Source organism: Centroberyx gerrardi, chromosome 22 (assembly GCF_048128805.1).
Source record: "Centroberyx gerrardi isolate f3 chromosome 22, fCenGer3.hap1.cur.20231027, whole genome shotgun sequence".
Classification (NCBI taxonomy): domain Eukaryota; kingdom Metazoa; phylum Chordata; class Actinopteri; order Beryciformes; family Berycidae; genus Centroberyx; species Centroberyx gerrardi.
This window is the reverse complement of record NC_136018.1, coordinates 9,911,228-9,922,859: the sequence shown is the minus strand read 5'-3', so window position 1 is coordinate 9,922,859 and position 11,632 is coordinate 9,911,228. Positions and strand designations below refer to the sequence as shown.

The following is an 11,632-nucleotide window of genomic DNA, read 5'->3' as shown; positions in this document are numbered from 1 at the left end:
TACATTCATGACGCTGAATGAAAAGTCTCATAGTGAGGAGGGGGTAGAAAGGCAGTGCTGTTGATCTACTTACATAGGGGAGGGGAGCAGGGTGGGAGACTTCACAGCAGTGGGGGCGTTCAAACACAGCTGCACTTATTCAATCACACTTTCGCTCCGGACGTCCCTCTGTCAGGGGTGAACACCGTTATCTTCCCTCTCCACTGTATCTGCATGGGCTAACTTCACCAAGAACCAATAGTGGCTGCAGTTGCAATTAAGGAACCACGCCTTTTGCTCTCTGTTTTCCCCTGAATTACACAGTATTTATACCCTTCCCTGGAGCAACTTGACTAGTGAGAGGGCTGTCTCACACTCGCTCGTCCAGAAAACTCTTGATACCCATCGGTGGATTTCTCCCTTATTATTTTATTATCGCGAGAGCCCCCGACCCTCCAGGGCTGAGCTCCCGACCGCTGGTGGGCTTGGAGGACGGTCCGGTAATAGTCCATTCAGTCCTGTCTGCGCTCTGTCTGGGAACACACACTATAACAGCAATGGAGTACCTCAAGTTTTATTTTTTATTTTTATGCTGGATGAACTTTGCAAATTCTGTCTACTCCACTGACACAACTCAAGCGCCTGTCCCTATTCCTAAAGGTAAGCAACGATGAAACTTTTTCTCAGTTGCTCTTGGTGGTCTGCCCCGAAGTCAAATAATGTAATGTTTAATGTAGTCGTATAATGTAATGTCATACACATCCAATTTTATTGCTTTTGCATGTGTTTGATTAATAAAAAGTGCTTAGTCATGCCTCCACCAGTTGCATCTCAGAGCTGTCATGTCACTTGAGCAAATGGGAATTACTTCTGTTTTCGAAGATGTAATTCAGCAACTTTGCTACATGATGTTAGGTGAGGAAGCGCAGGTTGCATGTCTGGCTCCGTGTGTGGGAATGTGAACGTATTGTCGTACTCTGTGCAGTGAAACATATGTTAGAGAGTGTACAATTACTTGATAGTGCTTGATGAAAAAAAGAAAGAAAGAAACAAAGAAACGTCTGCGGTTTCACACAATCCTGTTTTTATTTTTATGCTGTTTGGCGCACAGCACAGACTTTTATATGCAGATAATGTCAAACTGTAAAACGTCAGTGGGAGAAAAAAACAAGTAACTGGAGGCAAGAGGGGTTAGGGTTAGATGCTTCCAGTGGTTTCTTTTGCTTTCCATTCTACATTATTTGAATAAAATCTTTAACCAATGCAGCCAAAGTTGAAAAACACACTTAATTGCACCCATTTACTTAACTTTAGAACGTGTTAGAAAATCATTAGTATTTGATTTTGTGTCTATAGGAAGCAAGCAATTATGTGCTTGAGAAACAGAGAGGCAGCTATAAACCTGCTGTAATTGAACTTATATGGACTAGGGCCAAGTGCAACCTGCTCCTGCAGTTGCTGCTCAGCTGTTGAGGACAGCCTCTGGGGTGCATGTATACGTTAATGCTCCCAACAGCATCCCAGATGTGTCAGAGCTTTATTGACTTCTCTGAGAAATCCTTCCTCAGTTAACATGTTGGTGTTGATGCTAAATTGCTCTTTCAATTACCCTAAAATAATTTCAATAAAACACGGCTCCTGTCAAATCACAGGGCATCTTGTAAAAACCTGCAAACAACACCATAAGTGAATGCATATGTATTGTGTTGCTGTATGCCTATGTTTAGGAGAACTTGGAAGTCTGGTACATACGCATTTCTAATAAGGCATTTCACTGGGAGAGAGAGAGAGCTACTATCAGGGAAGAATTTCAGAAACTTCAACAATTAAGAGCGAAGTCACCAGCAGCCTTTATTCTTCGCAGGCTCCATGGAGTTCAACTGTTCAAAAAGCCTTAGATTAAATGGAGTCTGATCTGGACCAACTGAGCATCTTCCACACAGACAAAATCAGTTTTAGAGGATGTTATTAGTGTCAATGTGGAATTGTTTTCAAATGAAAGTATTGTTAATACACCAGGGTAGGGCTGGGCAAGTATCATCTTTCAATAGAATCATGAAGAAATAGTGATCTCTAGTTATTGTGATAGACAATTAAATTAATGATAAAAAAGCAAATAGTAATTGAAATCTCTCAATGTGTTGAACAGCAATTACATTATTTAATGTGATTTTGCTTATGTTAGCAGATATGGTTATATATGGATATCAAAATAATTTCTTAGGATTATCATGATATTAGTTCTGTTCATATCGCCCAGCCCTATAGAGGTTTGATCAAGTTCCATCTTTGTAGAAAAAAGTTTCGATATGATACACTGCACTTATGAAACAACCCATTTTTATATCAAAGCCTACCATGTGTGAATGGAAAGCAAGAATTTAACACTTTTCAAGAACAGTAGAGGCACTCCAGGTTAAAAAAGGATCGATAGAATAAGGACTAAACAACATTCTCTAGTATACCATGAATATTTGAGAAGACTAGAATAGCTTTTGAAGAACAAGCCAAATAGACAAACCCGGAGCTCCAAAGGCATTACAGGAGGTCTTGAAACATTATCTGCCAAGGTGGCTCAGTTTATAATGTAGTGCAGAGGGTCTTAAACTTTCTCTGACCCAGACTGAAGACATTTACGCTCGACAAGGGACCCATGCTGATCAAAACATTCTACTGGTCTTGTCATCTGGGGTCTTTAGTTCCACCAGATTCCACAGACATCGGCCATTTTGTGTCTCATAATTTAAGAAACACTGCGCTAGTGCTTTAGTCCTATTAGGAGATTAGCTTACAATGGAATATTAAACTGATGAGTCATTTTTACCCCAGTACACACAGTAGGAAGTGTACAAGTGTTTTTCTTCTCTTTTCTTGTCCAGTGAAAGCAAGAAAGATACAAGAGATTGTGTAGGAAAAACAAAGCAGATAAGGTGGTGACTTGGCAGCATCCTGCCTGGCCTTGGCCAGCAGGGTAGCATGTAATTCTTGCGGTGTGAGTCTAAGCCGCTACATTTCTTTGGGCAAGACTGCTTCTTAATTCAACAGATATTTGCCAGCGCAGGGCTGAATGGTTTGCTAAATTAACCTTCACTCAAAGGGTTTTCTTTTAATTATCTTAATAAGTTCGCTTGAGCTGCTTTCAGGGTCATTTTACAGCATTGGAGTCGAAGTTCCCAATGAATGGAATGGGACAAGTGTTGGCAAACCACCACAACCAGTAACTCTATTTCAGCCAAACACAAGTGTAAGAGAAGGAGATGGTTGTACCTTGGTTGTACAAAATTTGTATTGAATATAAACCTATGAGCGGATGATTCCCCCTTCTGTGCTCAACTGCTGAGTAAGCTGAGAACATGAAAACACCACACTATCTCAAAATGTAAAAAAAAACTGAAGTGACTTGAGTGGACTGCTGTCTTGCATCATGTTAATGGTATTTTACAGAAAGACACTTAGATTAATTACTTGAAAACATCCTTTGCATTCCAGGCAATGACTGGGGCATATCTCTTAGTGGAAGCTTGTGGGAGGCTGGGATAACTGCCACTCCTCTGCATGCTCTGGGTTGCTCAACTGTCCCATGCAATATGTTTCTTTAGATTACAATAAACCTCTCCCAGACATCGCTGATGTTCCAACAGGGAACATTTTATAGAGAAGAAAAGGAAACTCCACCTAAGATTGGCCGTGCCTTATGTACTGTATAATGGCTCTCTGGCCTGTAATTCCAGTCCATAGTGCTAACAAACCTAGTTGTCTGACCAAGCCTGTAATTCATCTTTTGGAACATTGTCACATATCACCACAAGTTTGGTTCAATACGTCCTTTTCAGCAAAAAATGTTGTGTTGTCTACTGTCCTCCTGTTTTTGCTTGTTGTTTGCTGTGTCTGATGCATTTCCTGCCGTCCGTCAAATAGATAAGAATAACACAATAACAACCTGGGAAAATCTCCATCTCAAGCTGTCTTAAACAACAGGTGGCAGTCCAGCATTGTTCTCATGACCATGCTTACAGTCAAAATGTTCCATCGTTTTTCCCATCCAGTCACAATCCCTTAATGTTAGAGAGGACTGAGTGAAGGAATGGAGCAGCTGTTGAGCTTTGGCAGGAATCTTACATTGGCTGAATCTTTTATTTGATGTGGCCAAGAGGCGGGAGGTCTTGTCTACTGAACATGTGTGATCCCTTTTAAAAGTCCAACACAGTTTCGCTAATCACCATCATACCTGCTACCTATGACATCCACATGTTAAATAGTAAAGATACAAAATGTTGATGCCTGAACTCTTAGAATGCATTCTCAATTACAAAAAAAAAAAAAAATCTTCCTTCAGCTTGTCTCTGTTGGAGCACCTTTATAGGAACAATGTTGAACATGGTTCGACCTAGAATGAATGAAGAGTGCATGTTGGTATATTGTACCCTTTAGAACCAAGAAATCTTTTCATCAAATCATTTTGCAGAGGCCCAATATAACCAATGACATCAATGACATGCTCATAGTTGCTGAACCCTGAATTAGGCCTTGAATTTGTAATATTTACTGTCAAGTTTTTTTTACTTTAGTAGCACACATCAGAATAATTAGGGCTGGGTGATATGAAATAAATTATCGATTGATTGATCAGGAATTGATGATGCTACAACAGCAGTATATGACTGAGTCATACTTTGCTAGTCATTAGCAAAGTCATTAGCAAGCGGTAGCTAATAACTTATGTAATAATGACTGTCAGTCAACAGTTAATTAATAGTAATAATTGATTTTGCAAATTAATATATGAATCACCTGGGGGCATCCAATAGACTAGGAATCCACTTTACACAGCAGTAAAAAGGCCAATAATCCAGTGCAGCCCATCAGCCCATAGTGGCATATTTTCCAGTGGGAAAATTCCTGATCACCCAATCATCATCATCTGTTCTCCTCCTCACAATCCAGGTAGTTCCCACAGATGTCGCCAACATAAAAAAATATGCGGATATCACAGACTACCACTTTAATGCTATAACATCATTAGTTCCTGAAGTTCACACATTAAATCATGCATTATTTGTATATTGTATGCAATAATTCATGATAATTCATGTCTGTAAATCAGGGTTTTAAAGTGGTAATTTGTGAGTTCCTTGTTTTTATTCATTTTGGCGACATCTTTGTTGCTCAGCGCTCACTGCTGTGGTGTTTCTGCACTGCACTTCCCACAGATCACCTGTCAATCAAACAGTGTGTCCAGTACTGTGACGTCTTTTTCCTTGGAATTTCTGTTGATGAAGTTTGAGTTTCTGTAGGTGGCGCTCTTTTCTTTGTCTGTTCAGCCATGGTGGCTGTCGCTGCTCATGTCAACACAGTTCTTCTATTTATTCCAAACAAATTGCCGTTGCTGCTTCTGGAAACATAATAAAACGCATCATTCCTGTGCGCCACAGGATTTTCCCCTGGAAAGGCCAACCTACACTGGGTGTTAAGAACAGCAAATGTAAAAGCTGTCATTAACTGGGTATAGGTTGCATCACTGTTATGTTATATCAATCCAATAGAGAGTTATATATATGAAAATGTTAGTGATTATTACTTTAAGACATTGCGCTTGAAGACCTGACAAACAGGCACCCCAGATGCAAAAAGAGCCAGTTCAGGGTTTTTTTGTCCTTACTTTTTGTGTGTACTTAGTCATTGAAGCCTGTTAAGATGATTCAGGTAATGGAAAAGAAAATGAAGGCACTGAACCCTACACTTTGGTGGGGCCTTCCCACCTATCCCTAAGCAGTTTCTTCAAATGAGTTGACATGTGGAGAACCTGGAGCCTTTTCATGGTAACAGTATGTGATGGATACAAAAGCTTGGCTCATACCCTTTTGTGGCACAGTTTTATTAATAAATGAAAATAAGTTACTTTATAAAGTTGCGTTCTGGTTGTGTCCTTCTGCACTAACTTCGGTACATTTTTTTGGCGAATAGGAAAAAATGACAGACAGTATTACAGCATATTATTTCAGCTTCGATGCTTAACCTCTAAGTGCATCCTGTTGCCCTCATCTCGGTTGGTATTCCTGTAAACAATTAACATTTTAAAGCACTATGGTAACCCAGGACTTTGGCCATCAGAGGAAATGACTGCCCCTGTAATCATTACCCCTGACAAGAGCACTGCATGATGTACATTTAAATTTTGTTGTTTTCTTTCTACATTATAGTTGTTTTTTTGTTACGGTAAAATAAATAAGGAGCGGAGAGACCAAAGTTATTCCCTGGGCCGATGCTGATGACATCATGCCACATTCTAAGTTTAAAGTGGCTGGGGTTTTGGCATGTATAATTGAAAACAGAACTTTTTTTTTCTACGGATGCACTACTGTACATGACTCTTGTATTTTATGGTACTGGTGTGTTTTATCAATCATGGCGGCTTGAAGCTTCACATGAAAATAAGTTCTATTTTAGTTGTGGACGACTGAAATAATGTCTGACTATCTCCAAGCAACCAGTATCCCAGTGTTTTCCGCATCCAGTCCTCAAATTAGGTTACTGGGGCTAAGTAAAAACACATGGAGCACTCACCCAGGTAGAGACTAGGGTATTTGTTAGGTGAGAAGGAATGTCTGCATGTCTAGGGGCTCCTGGCTTCCAGGTATCAAAACTGGTACTTGTGTGCCAAAGCTGCTTGTGGTTACATTAAAATTCTAATGTAATTTAAAGCTGGGAAACCTTTAAAAGTAATGGTAGGTTGGGCCGTGGTCTGTGTGTGTCTTTGTGTTGCGTGCTTGTATGAATGTCTGTTTGAGGGATAAGAAGTCAAGGGTTGGCTGGGTTACTGTTCTATGCATTGGGAGGATGGTGATGCACTGCTCACTAAAGCAATAACACTTTGGAGAGGCCTTGTAAACACCAGGACTTTAAACATGGGTAGTCAAAAAGAAGATCCTCCAACATTGTGTGTTTAAATTTTCATTGAGAACAAATTTACTGGTCATGTAAGAGAAGATGATTCAATTTTTATCTTCCTATATCCTTATATGCATAATGTGTTCAAGAAGTCAATGTGCAGTGCTTTGTCCCTAAAATAGCTAATGGCAGAATGCCTTGTTGAACTACACTTCAACAATTTGATGGGCTCCAGAAATGTAATAGTAGAAATCCTGGCGTTAGCACACAGCTGGATTAAATCCTCATGTTTGTACTGCTGGTCAAATCAACACTGTTCTGGTTCCAGCTCTGCCTCTGTGACCCAAAAGCCCAATAGCAGCTCTACATTTGAACCTTGTTTTTTTTAATAAGGTAAATAATGTAAATCTCTGTTTGATCATAAAATGATGAGGAAAAATAGTTCCAGAGTTTACCTTTACAGTACATGAGAACATGAAACATGAGAATGTGTCCATTAATCTTCTGCACAGTGGGCTTGATTCAGAGAGTAAAGTTCCGCAGGTCTAATGCAGGTTGAGATAAGCATGTTTGAGCTGTTCCTGTTCAGACTTGGCCAATTCAGTGTAGAAAATGAGGATTTTGGGTTAGGGTTTAGTGTCAGTTTGCCTTCGCTTGCACACCGATTTATACAAAATGTTGGCTTCTCTGTCCTTTCCTTCGCTGTGGTGGAAAATCAGTCCATGGACTTTTTTGCATTTCCATGTCTCTCTGCTGAGGCATTTACTTGGAACCAGGGCGACAAGTCACTCTCCATTTGCATTGCTCATTGTGGTGGCCAAACTAATGTACTGCAACGTGTCATGGTTTAGACCCTGGAAACTACACGCAGGCACTTGCTTTGGCCATCTCCGCATCACATACCAATTGAATGTTCGAATGTTGTCTTTTCCTATTCCTGTAAATTTGCTCTTGTGCACTCTGTGCCCTGATGGTCACATGCGTACAGCACAGTTGATGGCATCCATGATGTCTGGTAATCCTGCAACTGTCTTTGATGATGCACCTAAATGCATCAGTGTCTGGCTAATACAATACATACATATATATTATGTATAGGCAGCAGGAGATAGAGGCTTGAGATATTTCCCAGACACTGTTTTAAAGGAACCTGTTGCCAGGAAAGGGTGCGTGTTACCTTGAGTAACATGAGGAGGGGTTTCAGCTGTACATCGTGGTTGAAAATTCGGCACAGCTCAAGGATCGAGCCCCTACCCATGCAGAAGTGCTGCATGCACTGGGCTTCTGTTAAACCCAGCACATTTAAACAATTTCTTGGAACGGTCCATGCACCCTGATAGCGCCGTCTCCTTTGATGCTGTTTACGGTGCAGAGGGAAAGGAGCTTACAAATTGACGCAAGTTAGAGTCAGAATCCATATTTCATATTGTGAGGGATGACTTACATATTCATCGCCTCAAGTGCACATTTTTCAGGAGGCCGCTTATCCCCATGCGTAATTCCAGGGTCGGAATTGGCAGACTGGGGTGCAGTCATAAAAAACAGAATGGAGCACTGCTGTACTTTGCTTATGTGAAAGTCTGGCCTGATATGGTTGTAAGCATGTCTATCTCATTGAAGATGAAAGTCAGACTCAGCCAAATAGATGTAAGGACAGAAAGAAATGTAGGCCATTCTCTGGACTAGCTGCATTTTTCTTGGCCTGACACTTTTTTTGACCAGTTTGGTGAGTCTTTAGGTGAACAATGTGAATTTACTGGGATGATACCGAAATAGAGGCACCAGGAGTTTGTGTTCACTTGTCAGGAGCACCTCATCAAAGAGGAAAGATCCTGTTATCCTTATGTTCAAGGCCAGGGCGCATTCCCCGTGAGACCCCTTTTCCTTCTGTAAGAAATGCTTACTTAAGCAGAGGCCCAGCCAGTGAGTCGGAGCATTCGCTCATCGGAGTGTGAAAGTTTACCTAGACGGCTGTGCCCCATGTGGTATACAGAGAGAAGAGGGAGGGAGAGAGAGGAAGGAGAGAACACTTGGCGTTCATATCTTTCTTTGGGAAGATTTACAGCAGCACCGTCTGAGCCGCATTCCTCTCCTCCTGTGGGCTGTTCATACAGGACTGTCAAACGAACACTCGTGTGTTTGCTCCGACTAGACGCTCATCCTCCAAAATTGTGGCTGTCTAAAAGCCTCTCGTTTAAGTGTTGCCATCTGTCTCTTAGCTACGCTTCATGACTAGTGTGATTATGGCCTTTCAGCAACATCAGTGCAAATAAAGAACATCGTCAAAGCTGGGAAATTTGCCCAGGACTCAAAGTTGCAGTTAGATAGGTAGGTAGAACTGTAGCTTCATTTTGCTGAAACAGTTACTGTTTTGTCTACATTATACTCTGGGGACTAATTAAAACTGTGAACCAGTATGTGGCTTCCATTAACACACTGGTTAATTCCCTGGAGCTTGGAGTGCTTGTTGTCTTTTGTCAGTATCTTGTCTGAATACACAGACAAGTCATCCTTAATTGCAGAAAATTATATATGACACTTTAATGTTGCATGAAAAGGGCAAATCCCCAATTTGCAATTTGGCCTTCAGACTAATTGTCCCTAAATTCTCTGCTGCAGTAAAATCAATCTGAGAGATTTTTGGCTGTGTGTGTGCGTGTGTGTGTGTGTGTGTGTGTGTGTGTGTGTGTGCGTGTGTGTGTTCACTGATATTCATGTTGCGATTATATAACCTTGCAAACTAGATTTTGTAAGCACCTTTCTTTTTGAGTCATGAGATCATCAGGCGTACAAGGTTAGACATTTTACACTGTAATGTCAGATTTTGTGTGACTACCATTCATTCGCATCAACATTTTGGTTCAACATCCTTTCATTCTCAATACAAAAAACCAAATGACAAAGCAGTATTGTTATTACAGTATTTTTGCATCATGATAGATCACCTCTGCACTATACTGTATGTTTCTGTTGGATCTCTATCTCCAAGCTAGTGTACTCATCTCTATTGTGAAAATGTGACTCCTCATCTGTGCAACTATTCATCAGTTGCCCTGCATAGAGAAGAACTGGAAGATGCTGTTAGCTGTGCTAGATTTATTCTAACATTTTTAAGTGTGAAGGGCTGGTTAGTTTTGTAATGAGTCAAGTCAAGGTTGGAATTTATTATCTATGTACGCTTCAGTTTACGTAGATCTCCATCCCGACTGCCCATCGTGCCAAAGATTGCTTCTGTTCATGCACATCAGTAAGGTCTGAATGCACAGAGAGACACACACATAAAACCAGAGGTAAGCACCACAGGAAAACACTCAGTGGTGTCCATGATGAGCCTAGTTGTAGAAATCAACTAACTCTAACCCTTTTTTAAAACTTTATTATAGGAAGTCCCTTGAGATCCAGTATCTCTTTTACAAGAGAGACCTGGCCAAGACAGAAGCTTTCAGCAGTAGCAACCACAACCAAACATGTACAACAGAACAATAAAATACTCACAACTTCATTATAAGATAAACAAGAAAAGCGGAGAGCCTAGAACTAGAAACAATGACACATTTCCCGTAAAGTGACTTGAATAAGCTTTTTAAAGTCCTGAAGCTGTCCTGAAATAAACTTCGATGTAACATTTTTCAGGATTTTTCTAAATGTGTCATTGTAGAATAAATTAAGTAAGGTCATCAGTAATGATGACCATTTGTTTTACGTTGTTTAAGCCCTGTGATTTGATGTGTAATTTACCAATCTACCAGAAGTGCATTTGTTTTAAGTTTATGCAGGACTGATCACAAGAGGATTTCTACGTTCATGATGGAAAGCCTAATTAAAGCAAACTTAGCTCTGGACTCACAGCTGCCCATTGAAAACCCCACATTTAAAAAAATATAAAACAAAAACAAAATCTTCCAGACATATGGCCTTGGCTGGGCTCAGCAGCCCAACCATAATTCTTCCCAATGCTCTTTTCGTTGTATTTGTAGACAATGTCATAATATTCAGCCAAAGTTTCCAACCGTGGTTCACATGAGGCCATTGTGAGTCTGCTCATAAGGCAGGAGCGTCTGTTTGTTCCCCACCAACTGTATATGGAAAAGCAATGAAAATGACTCATGAGAATCTTTGAATAACACTCATAATGTAGGAAATAAAAGTGTCTGTCTCATCTCTTTTAAATCAAAGGTGGTTTGCATCCCTAGGGTGTACTTAACTGGGTGCTCGCTTGTCGGGATGCACTCCTGCGGCTTCCTTATTTATGACAGGAGGAAAGTGTGTGGTGTGATGAGGTCAGGGAAAAGTCACAGAAGGGTAATTGGTGTTAGTTCTAAGTCTGTGTTTTTCTGACGGGAAGTGTCTCCCTGACATCATTGGCAAATTCAGGCATTTTTCAATACAGGTGCTCAAACAGAGAAAACACAAAGTCAAAATAGTTTAGTTTACAGCCAGCAGTTGCCATGACACTAAACTCAATAAATAAGTCACAAACCTGAACAGAACAAGGCTCTCAACATGCAGCTTTCATGGCAAAAAACACAAACAAGCCTACTTTTGCTGAATTCACATTTTTAAGGCAACATGAAAATGAATGAATTCCTTGTAAAAAGGGAGAGAAAGACATACAGTATGTGCTGGCTGTAATAATGGCATTGCATAATAGAGAATTGTGAATTCTCATGGAGATGACCAAGCACTTCCAAGAAACCCCCGAGAAAAAAACTCGGCATTACGCACTGGAATAGGAATGTCCAGACTCTTGCACAGGGATTTCTTC

General features: G+C 40.5%; 1 protein-coding gene across 2 annotated transcripts in view; it reads left to right on the top strand.

Annotated features, from left to right (window-relative positions):
• The first annotated feature begins 372 nt into the window (after positions 1-372).
• plod2 (procollagen-lysine, 2-oxoglutarate 5-dioxygenase 2) overlaps positions 373-11,632 on the top strand; it is a 35,212-nt gene continuing 23,952 nt past the window's right edge. For both annotated transcript variants that reach the window (XM_071922436.2, XM_071922435.2), the window contains exon 1: positions 373-639. In XM_071922436.2, the coding sequence (XP_071778537.1) occupies positions 537-639 (103 nt within the window). In that variant the 5' untranslated portion in view covers positions 373-536. The remainder of the gene's footprint in view (positions 640-11,632) is intronic.